General features: G+C 38.1%; 4 protein-coding genes across 5 annotated transcripts; 2 read left to right on the top strand and 2 right to left on the bottom strand.

The window, feature by feature from the left end:
- Positions 1-507: 507 nt before the first annotated feature.
- dapk2a (death-associated protein kinase 2a) lies at positions 508-7,677 on the bottom strand. 2 transcript variants are annotated; one of them, XM_057332408.1, is made up of 11 exons: positions 7,576-7,677; positions 7,070-7,190; positions 5,081-5,147; positions 3,832-4,053; positions 3,598-3,736; positions 3,305-3,434; positions 3,158-3,206; positions 3,044-3,070; positions 2,789-2,941; positions 2,636-2,681; positions 508-2,542 (listed from the first exon to the last, which is right to left on the bottom strand). In XM_057332408.1, exons 1-11 carry the CDS (start codon positions 7,606-7,608, stop codon positions 1,928-1,930), a joined length of 1,602 nt encoding a protein of 533 aa, XP_057188391.1. In that variant the 5' UTR covers positions 7,609-7,677; the 3' UTR covers positions 508-1,927. The 2 variants fall into 2 exon arrangements, with proteins under 2 accessions (XP_057188391.1, XP_057188398.1); XM_057332415.1 differs by lacking the exons at positions 7,070-7,190; positions 7,576-7,677 and adding an exon at positions 5,613-5,672.
- sh2d7 (SH2 domain containing 7) lies at positions 7,205-9,057 on the top strand. Its single transcript, XM_057332427.1, has 5 exons — positions 7,205-7,429; positions 7,527-7,710; positions 7,913-8,104; positions 8,210-8,872; positions 8,959-9,057. Exons 1-5 carry the CDS (start codon positions 7,269-7,271, stop codon positions 9,001-9,003), a joined length of 1,245 nt encoding a protein of 414 aa, XP_057188410.1. The 5' UTR covers positions 7,205-7,268; the 3' UTR covers positions 9,004-9,057.
- Positions 9,058-9,098: 41 nt separating this feature from the next.
- Positions 9,099-12,410, bottom strand: LOC130553473 (calcium and integrin-binding family member 2-like). The gene is made up of 6 exons (XM_057332447.1): positions 11,648-12,410; positions 11,530-11,564; positions 11,074-11,185; positions 10,838-10,985; positions 10,556-10,751; positions 9,099-10,086 (listed from the first exon to the last, which is right to left on the bottom strand). The coding sequence occupies exons 1-6, from the start codon at positions 11,696-11,698 to the stop codon at positions 10,065-10,067; spliced, it is 564 nt and encodes a 187-aa protein (XP_057188430.1). The 5' UTR covers positions 11,699-12,410; the 3' UTR covers positions 9,099-10,064.
- Positions 12,411-12,439: 29 nt separating this feature from the next.
- Positions 12,440-18,484, top strand: rab8b (RAB8B, member RAS oncogene family). The gene is made up of 8 exons (XM_057332438.1): positions 12,440-12,724; positions 14,470-14,530; positions 14,618-14,678; positions 14,770-14,847; positions 14,981-15,070; positions 16,100-16,165; positions 16,265-16,315; positions 16,523-18,484. Exons 1-8 carry the CDS (start codon positions 12,445-12,447, stop codon positions 16,613-16,615), a joined length of 780 nt encoding a protein of 259 aa, XP_057188421.1. The 5' UTR covers positions 12,440-12,444; the 3' UTR covers positions 16,616-18,484.
- The last annotated feature ends 99 nt before the right edge of the window (positions 18,485-18,583 follow it).

The following is an 18,583-nucleotide window of genomic DNA, read 5'->3' on the forward strand; positions in this document are numbered from 1 at the left end:
TAAGACATTTCCCAGCATACTGTAACTCACTGGCATATGCAAGCAGCACACACTATCACACCTCTATCAATTCAGTTCTATCAGATTCTTCCATAATTCACACACAAACATGCAGGATTTTCAAAACTGTTCTTAAGAGAAAATATAAGAACTTTCTTAAGATAAATTACAGAAAGTTCTTAAGAATATTCTTAAGTGCAATTTTCAAATATTTTCATCTTCATTTTTCTAAGAATAAATGGGCAGTCTTTGTCAATGATTATACTACAAGAGTAATTTGTCTATTTGTTAAACTTTATTTGTATAACAAGCACCTTGCTACTCACGTTCTTATTTAAGTTGTAATGTGTTACAGTAAACAGCATTAACGAGTATTATAAGTATACTTCTTTAGCCTATATATTACGACATCATCATATTTGTGCATATGTAAACATTTTGCAATGTATGTAAAAGCACTGTGGATTATCTAATAATGAAGGCTTAATATTGGTAAAGTAGGGCAGTTACTGATCAACATTATATCAATATAAAATAATTCATAATTGGCAAGGAAACACCACCAAATACATGTAAAAAAACGCTTACCTTTTAAGATTTAAGACAGCCGCGAGGGTATATCAACTCATGTTTACAACAATAAATCCGTTCTCATTGACATACTGTGTTTTCAGTTTCTGTTGTCAGTTCATGACGCGACATCATCTAACAACTCACAATAAAAAGCGGTGATTTCGGCTAAAGTTAAATGTTCTTTCACACAGCCTCATGGTAACCATGTGCATATTTACAGATGAAATTTGTTCATGTTTATATATCCAAACAGTCGATAACAGTGACAGGTTGTTGGAAACGCTGTTTTGTACTCATTTTATTCACGAGTCACCTGTCGTACGGTGGTGCTTCTTCCTGCCACTCACTGTACAGAGTGACCCCGAGAGAAGGGATCCCTACGCCGGGAAAGAGAGACCTCGCGCTCGCGGGGCAGCACTGGCGACATTTTCCCACTGAATGAAAACTAAGGTTTATCCAAGAAGTGGATAGATTTGTCGCTATGTGCTTCTTCTGAACAAAAGCCGGTAGATGGCTCGTAAAAGTGATTAAATCAAAAGACAGATTTTCTAATTTAGAAACAATGTTATGGCGTAAACGCTGTTATGTGAAATTGTCTTCCCCTTGCCTGGGCCCCAAGCGTGCATGGGCCCCTGGGCCTGTGCCCATAATGCCCATTGGATAATCCGGCCCTGCAGCTGTTGCTGTGTGCGGTGATACACTGTAACCTTTCTGTTGTTTAAACTTGGCGACGTGATATGGAACTGTAATGCGGTCGGCAGACCTGGAACATCTTCATAGGTGTACATTTACTAAAAGTCAATGCATACCCGTAGATCGTTTGTCAACCAATCAGATTGAAGCATTCAACATCCCCGTGGTATAACTGGGTTTAATAAACTTGGCATTTAAACCTTTTTTGATCAGTTATAAACAAATAACCAACAGGGGACACTAGGATGTGTATACACACTAATTTACGAAACAAATCAAATTACAGATACGTAATTATTAAAAAAGCAACCACAATTTTTATAACACACCTAACATGCAATATAAATCAGAACCTGTTATGGTTCTAAATGCAACTAAAATGAGTTTTGTAGCACCATTTAAAATCGGTAATCTGAAAAATAATAGTTCAGATTATTATAAAATGTCTTTGACAACTCAATAGGGCCTACTGTTTAAAGGATTAACATGAAAAGACATAATAGCGTCCCTGCAGAGGACAAGTGGGTTTAAATAATGGATGGACATAAATGCATCTCATATTTCACATACGTTCTCCAACCTGCTGTGAACCCGCAAGACGCCTGCTGTAAGTGGCGTTGTGTACTGATGTATTTATCAGTGGGTGGGGGTTGTAAATGTGTCATCTCTGCTGGTCTGTCAGCAAGTCTCCTCCACAAGATCTGTTCAGCAACTCTTTCAGTGCTTCATTGACATCAGTATTAAACACGCTGCTGAAGCTACAGTTCGGAAAAGTGACCTGAAATGAACCCACCACCTCCTGCACCCACTGCAGCTCGGCACACAGCTCCTTCTGGAGGGCCTCATAATGCATTTGCCTCTCCTTATACCGCTCGCTAATCCTGCTAACACTGGCGTCCACGCTCCTCATGTCTTCCTCAACACCCCGTCTCTGCGCCTCTACCTTACGAAACTCATAACGAAGCTGGGATAACTCGTGCCTGATGCTCTCGCTCTCTTCTTTGTACCACATCTCCTTGTCGTTGTAGATGGACACCAGAGCGTCAATGTCTTCCTGGAGGGAGTCCTGGGCCGAGGCCAGCTGGCAGAAGGTGCCCTCCATGTTTGAGATTTCTTCCTCCACCTGAGAAAAGCGCTCAAAGTTGATGTAGGTGTTATTAGGGGGCATGCTGGAGTGGGACTTTATAGTGTACTCCTTGAGTCGCTTGGTCTTCAGCTGCCTACGCTCCCTCTTCCTCTCTGGAGCTTTACTGCGCTCGTCCTTGTGCTCATTAGACTTATAAAAGACACACGGGGAGAGAGATATAGAAAGATTGAGTGAGATAAATCATGAAACTGAAAGATGCAAGATGCGTGGTATGATAAATACCTTGATCCACGCGTGGTTCAGGGCATCTTGAATCGTGAGTCTCTTTCTGTAATACATCATTTAAAAGCCAATATAGCATATTGCTTGCAAAAAGCATTTTTATTTTACTACTTGTATTTAGTACTTGGCCCTTTAACAAAATTCTACACTTACTTGGTGTCTTTTTCCAGCAGTTGCCGTATAAAATTCTTGGCAAGTTCACTGGTGTGGCCAAAGAACTCGTCATCAAACTCATAGTTCATGGCTGAGATATTTCCCAGTGTGTCTTGCTTTGTTTCTCCTAGAAAGGGAGACGCCCCACTCAACCTACATTTAGAAACCATATTAGTGAAACATCACTAAAATCCTATTATTTATTTATTAGGTCAAAAAATAAAACAGCATGTTGCAATGTTCTTTTGTACTTACAGAATATATGTAATAACACCAACACTCCTATAACAATAAAGTAGTATTTAACTTTAACAGACATTATGAAAAATCATAAGATTACATGTTTCTTACATTGACAATTTATCTTACCACATATCTGCTTCCAGTCCCAGCGGTTCATAATTGACAATTTCTGGAGCTGAAAATGATTAAACAAGACAGTAAAAACCAAAGAGTATAAACATCAAACGCAAACAAGTTGCAGAATTTAAGTTTTGGATTAAGTACTTATCATACCAACAAATTCTGGCGTTCCAAAGATGTTTTTAAATTCAACCCCCTCAGCAATTTTGTGGGCCAAGCCAAAATCAATGAGTTTGATTCGGGGCAGAGGAACATTCTTATCCAGAAGCATGATGTTTTCAGGCTGCAAACCAGAAAGTAAACATGGTACACACGGGAGTACACCCACACTCAAATGAACACAAAGACACACTGTTCCACTGACAGAGGGCTTTTGAGCAAATATACTAATGGCTAAACTGGGCAAATGTTATGACTGCTCAGTATTGTGAAACTAACAGGTGTACCTTCAGGTCAAAATGGGCGATATTCCTCGTGTGCAGATAGTGCACACCCTCCAGAATTTGTTTGATAAACTGTGTGGCCTCCTCCTCACTCAAAGACTCTTTCTGAGCCAGAAAGTCGAAAAGTTCTCCTCCAGACACTCTAAAAAATACATAATCTCTTCTCAATATGGATAGGTGAAGAAGTGAAAACTTTAACTTAGACATTTGAATCAGCACACATATAGGTCTACTCACAGCTCCAAAATCAGCACCACATCTGTCTTGTTCTCATACACATCATGCAGCATTACAATATTGGGATGGTGTATCTGCTGCAGGATGTTGACCTCTCGCTCGATCTCCTCTCTGAGCACACCTCTTCTACTGGCATTACTCTGACGCTTTTTTATGAACTTTGCTGCAAAGTCCCGTCCTGAGCTTTTTTCACGACACTGCTTAACAATTGCAAACTGCCCACTGAAAAACACATTTAGGAAACACAGATTTAAAACTATTCTATAAACAATCACACAGAAAACTATTTATATGCAAAACATTTGGTCAATTGATTTGCTTTTTATTGACGGTTTTTATTTTGGTTTTTATTAGCTGTTAGTTGTACTGAAGCTCATCATGGGGAAAAATTGAGGAGGATGCTACAAGTTTAGGCAAGGCCAAGGAAAATGGCTACAAAATATTACTATACGTGAGAATAAACAAATATTAATAACAGATAAAATTGTCAATGTTTGCTTTATTTTCTGTGAGCTTTTTCTTTTCCCATGCATTCTTTTATAATTTAATAAAACCCAGGTTGATATGCAGTATCTTGCTTTTTTGCCAAAAAAATTAAGTTAAAGTTTAGTGCCTTGTCCATTTTGTACCATGCACCTCATATTTTGATGTTTTAAATTAACCTGAAGGGGACCTGAAAGCAAATATTGTACAACTATATCCCCACACATCACTTCTGTATAAAAGGTATAAACTGTCACTGTGTAATGCAGATGGAAAGGTAAAAAACATTGGTAAAAACATGAATCGCAGATAAATATTTCTTATTTGACACAATACAGTGAATTCACAGTCCAACACGGACTCAAGATGATGTGACCAGAGACACTTGTAGAAATAGTTTACCCCAAAATAAATATTTTCTCTCATAATTTACCTATTCTCGTGTCATTTGAGATTACGCATCTCACAAACAAATAATTTATAATAAAATGCTGTCATGTTATCTTATACGAGACTGTTAAAGCTCCAAAAAAGCACATAACTGAAGTAATTCAAATGACTCGTTAACAAATCTTCTGAAGCAAAACAAGGCATTTGTGACAGAAAACTTGTTAAAAGACACACAAGAGATTTGAATTATCAATGTTCCACCAGGAGAATTTTTGAACTATTCCTTTAAGAGGCTCTTTATCAAAATTCAGAAACTGTATCATTTGTATAACAATCAGGATAAAGTAAGTCATAAATCTAACATCTTATTTTTTACCTTCCAAGTTCCTCTCCAATCTCATAGAAATCCTCAACCTGCTGCTGCTTGAAATCAGCCATTATATCTATTTCAAAGAAATAGAAAAACTTGTATTAGATTTATAATACATACTTAAAACAAATCAAAAAACATAAATGTGCAAGACAAGGAAGATAAGTCTTTGCCCATATTTAGCCTAAATTCATAGGGACATAGTGTAACCCAGATGTATTTCTCAAATGTGTAACCTCACACCATGCGTACATGCGCAAGTATTTTCTGCCGGTTAATTCATTAATATTTTCTAACGTGATGGTAGGTTGTAAAAAATATCTAGGTCTATCTTGAAAAAGAAGCAGTTTTGATCAGTCAGTTTAAACTAGTGGTAGTTCATTCTGAGTCTGCTTGACTTCCACGACATCAGACAAATGGCATATTTTAATGCGCTGCGCTTTCTGATGTTTTAAGCTTAAAAATAGTCTCATAAAGCGTTAGGCTGTAAAATTACATTTCTTATGAGTTCACCATACTCTAGAGGTAATTGATCTACCTGTCATCACCGACAAATGTAATTCTTCTGAATCTTTTCATGCGTCCACGCGTATTCCTCATAGAGCTGTAGAGTACATGAGCTTGTTTCTAAAAGAAGACGCCACCTGTTAAACTCGAGCCTGACAGACAGCGCTGCAGCTCGGTGTACAGACTGTCTGGAACACATGCGGCTCTTGTCCTATGAGTTAACTAAACAATGCAAGAGACTTTTAAAAAGACTGTAGTTTTTACAAAGTAACAGAATGCAATATATTTCAGCTGAGGCATATATAGCCATATTATTCTGGTTTTACTTTATATTTAAGTTATTTCTAAAAGTTTCTGCTGTTCGGTCTGCATGTTTTCGAAAAAAGTATCATACCTGTTTTGACCTGCAGGCGATGGCTGATGGACGGTAACACAGAATCCTTACATGCTATTTACATTGTCCAAGAGTATTCATTTGGAATAAGTAATGACTGGGCTGGTGCGTCAGGCGTGTGACATGGAGGCAAAGGCATTGATGTCCGGTCACAGTACAGTACATAGTTTCATGTTATAATGTAGTTTGTTGTCTTATGTTTACTGCTGACATGGCTAAAGCTTTATCCTCACTTCTATCATTACAGATTTCATTTGATTTAGTTTTGGTCATTGTGAATGGTTTAATAAAACAAAAAAATAAATTATTTTTTGTTTAATAAAACAAAACATAAATATGAAAAGATTGCAGTGAAATAATCTGGGGAATATAAATCTACATTTATTTTAAGATGTGATGTTTATGAAATTAGCCATCAGTAAATAAACCTGACAGAACTGTCTCTGTAATGCTAAAACCCTTTTGGCCTTTTGGCTGTATGGTTCCATTAAGAACCTTTAACTATGACTGAATTGTTCTTCGGGGTACCAAAAACTGTTCTTCAATGGCATTGCTGTGAAAAACCTTTTGCAGCACCTTTATTTTTAATAGTGCACCTAATGTAAATATTGATTTATCTTCGATTTGAGAATATTGATTTATATGTTTTATGTGTAGTGGTTGACCTAGTTGCTGATTCAATCAGGTTATTCAAACTTTCATATTTATTTTAGACTGAAGCTCAAGTTAAAGAGGCCAAAGATAGCATCAAAATCACACAGAACCAGTAGAAGTTGTTATTGGCTGGATAGCAGATAAACTCAAACAATAGCACCATTAATTCAGCCGCGCACACATTTACGTATGAGGAAAATAGGCAAATGAAGCATGACAGACTTCCTGTAACAGTGACGGCATCATATTATTGATGTTTGAAAGTTAAGAGAGAGTTTATCAGATGTTTGCTGTGTAGTTCTGTTTTGGATTGCAAGAACACACAAGGAGATGCTCATAATGGAACAAATAGAGGCAGCCATGTACCAAAAGATGAAGATTACTGGGAGACTAACTGAAAAGCAAATTGAAAGAATGCAAGGAGGGGAAAAAGATCCTACTATGGACAGAGGACAGAGGGAACCCATCATCAAGTGGTTTGTGGGCAATCAGGCTGAACAACTCCTGTGCGATGGAAGTTTTCCTCCCTGGTTTCAAGGCTTCGTCTCCAGACAGTAAGAACTATTAAGACATAATATGGTTGAGTGTGCTAGTGTAAAACATTAAGTTGGCGTTATTGAACTGTAAAACCATTTTAACATGCATTCATACGTAACGGAGCGAAGGATACTGTGCTATGCAAATGTTAAGTGGCGCTCTAATGGTTGCAGGGAGGCAGAAGATCAACTCAGAGACAGGACTGTTGGCTGTTTCCTTATCAGACTCAGTGAAAAGGGCATTGGATACATTCTTTCATACAAGTAAGAAACATTTCTTTAAAGAACCACAAGTAGAGAGAATTCTGAGTTTGATCTGAAGCTGCGTTTTTTAGATGTTTATTTCTCTATTGCTTTACAGAGGACATGATCGCTGTCGCCATTTTGTCATAAATCAAACCAGAACCGACCTGCTCGTCGTCTCTGGTGACTCCACCACTCATAACAGTCTCACAGAGCTGATTGATTACTTTAAAACCACACCCATCCAGCCTTTCGGAGAGTACCTCACTTCGTACACCACGGACGTTGATTCTGTTGAAGAGGTGGAGCTATCAGTCATCCCTTGTATTGTCATTGTGTTGAATGTCTGTACTAGAAGCTTCCAACACCAAAGAAAATTCCTTGTGTGTGCAAGCACACTTGGCAATAAAGCTCTTCTGATTCTGATCTGATTCTGAGCGTTTTGAAATACCTGAAAATATGCTAGAAACAAGGACAAATTTACTGTCTATTTTCTTTTTTCAGGATTCCAAACATGAGCTTTATGATGTGGTTCAAAGTAAGCCCATCATTAAGTTAGGAGTGAGTGTAAAGGCTCTAAAAAGTTTGTGGGAACAAACTAGTGATGCTCATCAGGAGACAAGTTCAGTTCTGCCCCCTAAAAGTAGCCGCAAACTCACTACCTCTACTTCCTTTGACAGAGACAGCCATTCACAGGTAACCATATTGACTACTTCCCTATCTCAGATTTCATCCCTTTAATCTTTTATTTTACATATCTGGTGCTTAAAAATTCTTGTACTGTATCATTTATATTAACAGGATAAGAGGATTCCACCTTTGCCAAAGAAAAATGCACCACTTCGGAATTCCTTAAGCACGGGTTATCTTGGTCCAAATGCCTCTCATGATAAACAACATCTCTTTGAACCAATGACATCTAGTAAAGGGGTTGATGAGAAACCTCATGGCATCAGAAAGAGGGATTCCTTGGACACCGAGGGTGGCAAATCTCAATTAAAGGGTCCTGAGAACATTCTCCCTATATCTATACAAACAAACCCAACTCCCCAGGATGAATACAATGAAAATTCACAGTCTCTGGCATTTGACCCCTGTGACCCTACATCCTCCTCCCCTCCACAGCTTCCACCCAAAACAGCCTCCAGCTCTTACGCTTTTCTTATATTTAAAAAGACTCATACTGAAGCTGGTCAGGTAACCCTGGAGCCCAATCCACTCTACGAGGGCGTGTGCACTAAGAAGGATGTCCAAACTGAGTCAGATTATGACAATCGCACAAAGACCATCTACAAAACCCTTTTATTTGAAAACACATATCAAGTCATACCTGACCAACGTGACAATGACACTTATGAGCACATACTAGAGATCCATGGGAACGATACCTATGAAGATATCCCAGCATCAGACAATAACACATATGCAAGTTTGGAGGAGATGCAACTGCACACAGTGAAGAAGGTGAGACTTGACATTGTTTCAAGCCATTAGAAATGTATGCAGTGATTTGGGGGTGTTTAATAATGATGCAACAATTGTTTTTATAGAATCACAAGTGGTGGAAATTTCATCCAGAAAGCAAGAAAAAGTAATTTGAGGTGGCATCATGGTATGATATAAATGCTACAATTCTAGATGAATGCCTAAGTAAAAACATAATAAACACATTTCAGATTTAATTATATATTTATTATCTTTTCGTTCTATACACATTCAGTGATTTAAAGGCATGATTTTCATTTTGGTGTATACAGTATATTTGATAAATATCCAGCTACAGCTACAAAATGATGGAAATTGTTAATACAAATTGTTATTTTATGTGATCATGATGAAATATATTTTTTAAAAATGTATTGGAATAAAATATTTATATTTAAACTGTTCTGATCATCTCTATTCTTAATGTCGCACTTTAACCTGGATCTTATCATTCTATTTCTATTGTGTGTACTGAATTACAAGCCACCTTTACTCCTTCAGCTTAAACAAACCAAACCTTTTAAGATCTATGTATCCATAACACTGTATGATGTAAAAGATTGTCTCAACGTCTCACAACACAAGACAGAGTAACTTAATTAAGCATTGGGATGATATACAGTAAGTGCTCTGTATGAGGTTAGTATTGAATAGTCTAATTGCATTGTGATTTAAGCGTGGGTTCTTGTTGTCTCCTTTAAAATAAAGTACTGAGACTACAGCATGTTCACTGAGTGAATCTTTCCAATATGATCTGTTGACTTACGTATATAAATATATAAAAGTAGTCAGTAAGCCCTTCATACGTTTGCATTTGTATTTACTTCTATAAAGAAAACAAGAAAAAGCACATCACACTTTCTCATTTTCACTATAAACTTGTATCCTACTGTAAAAATGTCTCTTATATGATTAAGAGGCAGTCTGCATTGGCATCCCCTTGAGTACAGTTCTTACTTTCACAAACTGCTTCCAAATGTCTGTTCTCTTAAAATATCAAGCTTAACGAATACCATTAAAAGTCAGAGCTGATTTGAACCTGTGCTTATCAGCTGATCTTGAACCTTAACCAAGAGCATTTATTTTTCTTTAAAGATGTTCCCAACAAGGACAGAAAGAGATGAGATGATGATGATGAGTTGAGTGACCTCGAGAGTTCTGTTCCACCCTCTTATATTCGAATATGGAATAAGCTGTAAAAATAAGGTGCAACCCCACATTAGTAGAAGCCCATGTAATTCAAGCCTGGGTGGTAAGCAAGCCATTACAAATTGTTAAGGCTGAAGATGTACAGTACACTCTTAAAAATAAAGGTGCTTCACAATGCCATAGAAGAACCTTTTTTGTCTGAATGGTTCTTTGTGGAACCAACAATGGTTCTTCTATGGCATTGCTGTAAACAACCTTTAAAGCACCTCTATTTTTAAAAGTGTAGATCCACATACAGTATATAGCCTCTGGATTGGTCAACTCTAAATGGTGTATGTTTTTTAAACCAATCCTATTTTTAGCCATAGACAACAAGCAATTCAAATAATTTGAAATCAAGTTAGCATCTTAAAATTACGATTAACCTTTTAAATAAAAATTGTATTAATAATTAAAGAATGTCGATCGTTTTGACATTGTATGCAACTACAGTTAAAATGCAGTGTTACTTACCTGATGAAATCAGGTGCCTTCCAGATCATGTTTTTAAAGTCAAGAAGTGAGAGCTTTCCATCTCCATCCAAATCTGCCTCTTCCATTATCCTTTGAGCAACCAGTCTCCTCTCCTCCAATCTAAGTTCCTTACCTGTTAGTCTGGCCACTGTTTCCTCAACATCCTTCTCACACAGAAAACCATCTTTGTTGAAATCTGGGATGCACACAGATCAGGGATGATTCAAGTTGATGTATATAAGCTCTTGACTATGAGCTATTAGGAAGTACATGAATTCTGACCATAAATCTTAAAAGCATATATCATCTTAAGTTCTAGCGGCACCATTTCACTGAGGATGGATAACATGTCCATAAAGTCATTGAAGCTAAGATTTCCTTTGCCATCCTCAGAGAAAGTCTCAACTATGCGTTGTCGGAAAGGATTCTCCTGTATGAGGAAGACAGAAAATGAAAGGTTATGCGAAGAAGACCAAGAGACATCCAAAAGAAACTCTTGGAATGAACAGCAGTATTACCTTTAGCTCTGGCATGCTGGTAATGAGGCAGGATGGGAGAGTTATATCAGGGCTATTTGTGTAGTCTAACGGGATCAAGTTTGGGGCCAGCTCACGGAATCGCCTATGCAGTCTAAAATGGAAGAAGGTCAAAATCTTTTTTTTAAACTAGACTTTTTTAACTTTAGGAATGACAACCTGAAACATAACTATATAGTAGCAATAACTTCATAAACAATGAAAGGTTATACAGTATAATGACTGCCTAATGCAAATAAGAAAACTGTGACTAAATAGTTTCATCTGGATAAGGAATATATGGTTTTGCACTGTTTTACACCACTTGTAGATTTGGCAGAAAAAGGCAATTCACACATATGTCTAATGTTAAAAAATGACCCCCACCCCCAACTAAAATTAGAACGTTCCCTCACAGCATTACAATCTCATTATCTATTATCAAAGCCTTTTACTCACCGCAAGATTTCTTTTCTAGTAAAAAATGTACAATCCTGTGGAAAAATAGAAACAGAGAAATTACCTGTGGGCTAAATGCCGGTGCTTTCCAACCTTCTATATTAAGAAATGTGCTTACCTGGTATTCCTCAAGCTGTTCTTCTTTAAATGTTACTTGTTTGTTCCCCATGTCTTGTCTTCAAACCCGTTGAAGCCTTGCAGTGTCTACACCGGACGCGACCGACGCGACACAACAAAGGGCTTGTTCTAATGGGATTGTCATGTAATGTAACATATAATGGGTTCTAATGCGTTCTATTGTCTTTTGTCACGTCGCATCGCGGTGTCACGCAGAAGCAAACAAGTGCCGAAGAGAATCGTCCTCCAACAGGCGGTGACATTGCACATCCAAAATGCAAGCATCCTCGACATGATAGGCTACTGTAACGTTTTTACTGTAGTCTCTTTTTGTGGAAGAGATGTTATTTTAACACTTAACCACTTGAGTAGGGAGTGCCAAATAAAGCTCAGAAGCTAAAAACTTGATGACAGCTGACCACTGAGATGCATGTGTATAGGTTGTTTAGCTTACAACATAAAACGATACGTGGGGTTGGTTGAACGACAGAAAAATCGTATCGCACTGCTTATGGTAGCCTACACCGTCTTATTTTACGCTTTTACGGTAACGATAAGTAAGTAACATTTAGTAACAGAAAGGAAAAGTACTTTTGTTACCATGATAAAGGAAAATTAATGTAGGATTTTAGGGTTTTCCCTAAGCGATAAAACAAAATAACCTGTAGTTGTGGGTATAGCGAGGTTAAAGAATGTCAGCATATGAATAATCCGGTATTTCCCAAGATGTACAAGTGAAAGTTGTTTCAAGCGTCTCTGTACCCCGTGACTGTACCCCGTGACGCTCGTATCTTCGGCATGACGTCACGGGCGACACGCCCAACCTCTTCCTCTCTGCTGTGTTCACTAAAGTCGGAAACTGACGTTCAATCGCATCTTTTATGTACCGTTAGTCGAATACCGTTACTTTGCTACCGGCTTAAAGCGAGGTTGACAGACAGAAATCAACAGGACATGGCGAAAACATACGACTATCTGTTCAAACTGCTGCTGATCGGAGATAGCGGAGTGGGCAAGACGTGTCTGCTGTTTCGATTCAGTGAAGACGCGTTTAACACCACGTTTATCTCCACTATAGGTCAGTTTATTGCTCCATTATTGTTCGAGTTGTGTATATACAGCACAGTATCGTTGTAACGTTAGGCCCATGAGAGGGGAAGGTAACGTTAGCGGTTACAGTGATGTAAAAGCGGGGTTTACGTGAATGCGTGCGTCTGATGGAGTGACAGGAAGAGGCCGGGGATGTGTGTCAGTCTGAACTGAAATGAGCTGTTAATCTTCATGTCATTTATTCCGCTGTTTAAAGTGACACAGAGCCGATGTTTGATATTAAAATGTCAGAATCGGTTGGATATACAGTTTTCATCTGTCACTCTAAAAAGACATGAGAATATGCCTTTGTTTGTCGAACTAGCATAGCAGTCTAGTTAGCTGTGTGCTAGCAGTGTGGACTGCACTTTAGTTTGTGTAGTTTAAAAGAAATGTATGTGTTTTGATATTTTACAACTTGACTTAAGAGTTAAAGAAAGCTGGAGTGAGAAATGCACTTGACAAATCAAAGACCGAACATGGAGCTTGTGTACGGTCACAGATAGCTCGCACTTGATTGGTTGTAAAAAGTGATGTAAAATTTGACGTACCATTCAGTTATACACACATTAAAGGTTGACACTAGAATATTATTATGCCCTGTAGTTGTGTTATTGATACACCTTTAAGTCAGGCCTGTGAGCACCGTGCTCCAATATGTAATTTCCTGTGAGAAAACCGAGCGAGAGTTCCTTGACCTTTTGTCATTGTTATGCCACAGACTTCCCCTATTGCCATGGACAATAGTGGTGTGTCATGTCCTGTCCAGGCTTTCATTGGTGGCAGGACTGTACGTCTCTGCTGGTGCTCATTATAGACTGCCAAGTTTTCTCATAATTGTCATAAACTGGGATCACGTTCTATATCTACTGAATGCAACTAGTATACATACATTTGTAAAGCCTTCGGCAACAATGAAGCCATTTAGTAGGCATTGACCTAAAGGGGCAGCAATCATCGGCTCAGGCATATGTTACGCCATACTGACCTTTCTACACATTCCATCTCTATGGTTACGCCATGAAAACGTACTTATGCGCCTGTTCCCTTTTCTTCGGAAAGAGTTCTGCTGGGTTTTCTCGGATGAATCAGTTTCACACGTTGCTATTGTAGGACTGTTGCTGTGTCAATACTTCATACACTCTTAAAAATAAAGGTGCTAAAAGGTTATTCACTGTGATACCATAGAACAGTGGTTCTCAAACTGGGGGGCCCCAAGATGGATCCAGGGGGGCCACAGATTTTGTGGCATTTTATGAAATATAGAAATTTATCATAGATTTTATGCAATCAAACATCAGAAAAATGACACCACCAACCAAAAGAATTGAGGTTCCAGCATTGTATAACTGAATGTTTTTTGTTTAATAAAAATTCTAAGTTTAAGATTATACGTCTTTATATGGGGAGCCGCAAAGCGATGCACTTAACATAAAGGTGGCCTTACAACGAAAAAGTTTGAGAACCACTGCCATAGAAGAACGGTTTTTGGTTCCGCAAAGAACCATTTAGTCAAAGGTTCTTTGACGAACCATCTTTTTATAATCTGAAGAACCCTTTTTTGCCACAAAGAACCTTGAGTGAGAGGTTCTTCAGAAGTTAAAGGTTTTCTATGGAACCATTTAGACAAAAAAGGTTGTTCTATGGCATCGTGAAGCACCTTTATTTTTAAGAGTGTAGATTTTATAATATTATGTTACAATAGATTGTAATACCTAAATGCTTGTGTTATAGGAATAGACTTCAAAATCAGAACAATTGAGCTGGATGGGAAGAAGATCAAGCTGCAGATCTGGTAAGTCAGTGTTTCACAGTAAAGTTTAGTTTCTTTTTGTACAGAGTAGACGATATTTATAAATGTGTTTTTGGTTTTGCCGTAAAGGGATACAGCTGGGCAGGAGAGGTTTAGAACCATCACCACAGCATATTACAGAGGAGCAATGGTGAGACAGTTTAATTTTACTGACTAAACAATTGTATTTCTGTAGGTTGTAATACTTAAACCCGTTGTTTTGTTATGTGTCCCACCCACAGGGCATTATGCTGGTGTATGATATCACAAATGAGAAATCATTTGATAACATCAAGAATTGGATTAGGAACATTGAAGAGGTGAGACAAACACTTAGATGTTAGAGAAAATCACTTTGAATGATACACTTGTACCTGTGATTTTTAAGTTCTGTGCCCACTTTCTTGTAAATAGTCATTTGCGTTTGTTCTCCCTCTGTCTGTTTGTTTTCAGCATGCTTCTTCAGATGTCGAACGGATGATTTTGGGGAACAAATGTGACATGAATGACAAGAGACAAGTTTCGAAAGAAAGAGGAGAAAAGGTATGGTAGTTTTTAAATGACCAAAACTTAGGACCTACTCGCACTGTCCCGATCGAACCGTGCCCGGGCAAGTTTGACACCTAAAGCCTGGTTCGATTGACTTGTGTGAGTGCTCGCAACCACGCTCGGGCACGGTTCACTTACCCTGGCCTGGTTGGAAGAGGTGGGCTGGAGCGCGGTTTGGTTTGGAAAGAGGGCCGTATGAGCGCGGAACTGAAAGCATGACGTAAATTATGCGACTGTCAATTCCTCCCTGAGATTCAGCTGTAACCGTTAAAAACATCTGATACACAGAACACTTAAACATGCAGGCGTGTGTCACCGAGGCCAAAACTACTCCAGATATTAGGTTTGTCAAACATAATGCAACGCTGTGTGTAACGATCGGCTTTATGATAATAAAGTACGCGAGGGGGATTTATAAGCATATTGAGCCGTGTTATAGAGTATTTTCCTTCAGAAAAGCGACTAGCGTCTTTTTGGATAAACATTAGCTTTCAGTGAGTGGAAAAATCTTCGTCTTCTCTGTTCAGTGAGCGGCAGAAGCAGCACATTCATGACCAAACCGCAGCTAACTTGTGAGTGAGTACAAAACACCATTTACAAGCATTGTTACTGACTGGACATATGAACATAAACATTTGTCTAATTATTAACGGCTTTATTGGGCATTCGGTTGTATTAAAATACAGCAAGTTCCGAGAGTAAACGCAAGTACAGCGTGATGACGTCATGAACATGCTACTTGCCACAACGGGTAACAATAGATTTTGACGGAATTTTTATGAGCCTGTCCGTCAAAATGACGGACAATAAAAAAGTCTAGCGCAACCTCTGGTGCGGATGGTAAAGTACAACGTGAGCGCAGGCTGGCGGGGGAGGGGGGACAGTTGAGAGCAACCGGGCTATACTGTATGTGAGTACGCCCTTACTATGTGTATCTATTCAAAAAGTCCAGAACAACAAAGAAATCCAAAAGCAAGCTGAAGTTACATTAACAAGCTAAAAGCTCTCTCTTTTTTCATATAGCTAGCTATTGATTATGGAATCAAGTTCCTGGAAACCAGTGCAAAATCCAGCACAAATGTTGAAGAGGTGCGGTACATCCAGTCAATTTCAATATGATCAACATGTGCGTCAGATCATTAGACCGCATCATTTCTGATCATGTACCATTTTATTTCTTAATTATAGGCCTTTGTCACACTTGCTAAAGACATCATGACCAGACTAAACAGAAAAATGGTAAGAATGCTCATGTTAAAATCTTGCAAAAATGTTTCTAATCTTATTTAATATGCTCACTGATGCAGAACACCGTAACATACTAATATGAATAAAATGTCTACTCATGCATAGAATTTTGTAAGTTTGTGAAAAAGTTTAAATAAGTGATTTACTTCTGACACTAATGCTGAACTGTTTCTTTTTCATGTACCTGTTTGCATTCAGAATGAGAATAACCCTTCAGGAGGCGGAGGAGCAGTGAAAATCACAGAGAATCGATCCAAGAAGCCCAGCTTCTTCCGCTGCATTCTCCTCTAACCAGGCAACTTCGGCCACCTCTGTGTGAATGGTCTCATTCCTCTGTGCGTGTCTGAGCTCAGTATGTGTGAGCGTTTACAATACCACTGGACTTTCAGCTGTTTGCTGCTGCAGAGAGCTCTGGCCTGCCTCTTCTTTACACACTGAAGGCCTGAAAGATTATGGTAGATGAAAGACTCCCCAAAAGTCCCTTCCCCAAAAGTCCGTTTTAAACAAACATATCCACCGGTTATCACCCCTTACCCCCCTAACCTCTCAGCCTGGGTCAGTCCCAAAAGTGTAGCCAGACTTAAATCTTAAAAAGCTACTATTTTTTATTTTCTCAAAAATATCATTAACTCGTTGCACATAGACAAATTTTAGTTACATTGATAAAGTGCTTTGTCACAGCACCATTTATTGAAGGAAAATATGCAATGAGGTTACAGAATATTAACTCCTGCCTTTGTGCAGGTTTTTGGCAATGAAGACTTTGGATCTAAAGTAGCGATTGAAGAACTAGATGGTTTGACAGTTAAAGAGGTCAAACGGAAGGACATGCAATATTTATATATCTTTTATTTTGAACTTTATTTTTGGTTGTATTTAAAGTCCATTTTACGTGTAGTTTATTACAGCTCCGTTTTTGCTAAGGTTAAGTTTGTGTTACTGTTCCAAAGCCGCATTAAACTGTGGAAATAAAAGCAAAGTTCCACAAGCTGCCGTCTTCCCCTTTGCTTGACCTTACATCATTAACCTTAACCCTAAAAGAGACCAAAGTAAACAGACATTATTACAACTGTGATGGACTAACTGGTTTTTCACAGTCAACTTTCTAATGCCAATCATACAGTATGTATTGAGAACAAAGAATAAAGAAAGAAGGATGAGACCCTAACGCTTGTTGAAGCAGCAGCCAGCTAGGCCCTGTATATTAGTACATACAATATATTACATTTACTAATGGTATTATATTTTTATACTCTACCAGCGTAAGCATCTTTTACTTACCACTGCATATAAACCACCTAAAGCATGTTAACCTGTGCTTTTGTGAGATTGACTTATTGTTAATTTTTAAACTCATGTTCATGTCATTGCAGTATTCTGTCTTTTTGAATTCCCTCTTTTATATGAGCGTGAAGTCGTGTAGTGTTTACAGTACCATTGCAATGTTGTTTTTTCTGTACGTCATGCACTGTTACTTCTGTGTGTGTGGTTCTGTCCTAGAACCTCCTCACTGCATAAACCACTGAGGTCCTGCCTCTGAACGCTGTCACTTTAAAAAAGAGTGCACATAAATCTTTTCATTGAAGTGTTTTTTTTTTTTTAGCTTATTGGTGTGTTACAAGGCCCAGATAGTGTTGTAGACTTTTTTTATTGTTTGCACTGATTTTAGGGCTAAAAATCTTTTGAATTGATTTATAACTTGTAAAAAAAATACTACACTTTCATTATCAAATTAGTTCAAATATTCATATGGGCTTAGCTAGCACGAAAGCATAGCATTGTAACCACAAGGCAGCCCGTTGTGATACGTTCCCCAATGTTTGAGATTGACACATGATTGATTCTACACTTTATGTTTAAGGGTGTACGTCTGCTTGAGTTCCATTGGCATCAGTTTGACAAAACTCCTGCTCAAAGTCATGCCATTTCAATGGCCCTGGCCTGCAGTCATGATTTGAATATGTATGGAAACACATTTGCATATTATACAATGAAACGGTGACAGCACTCAACCTCCCATATGAACATAAAGTCTTACTGACTATTCAATACAAAATTAATGTCATATTTTATAAGGTCTTCCTTGATTTTCTTGTCTTTTCTGCAATATGTCAGTGTTAACTGATTATGTAAAAATATTAAAATATCTTTTATAAGTTACTTAGATGTGCTTGTTTTTTTATACACTGTACATTATTTTTATTCTATTCTATTTGGAGAAGGTGAGGGAGGTTATGTTATTCAGTTATAAACAGCATC

Source organism: Triplophysa rosa, linkage group LG1 (genome assembly GCF_024868665.1).
Source record: "Triplophysa rosa linkage group LG1, Trosa_1v2, whole genome shotgun sequence".
NCBI classification, from domain to species: Eukaryota; Metazoa; Chordata; class Actinopteri; order Cypriniformes; family Nemacheilidae; genus Triplophysa; species Triplophysa rosa.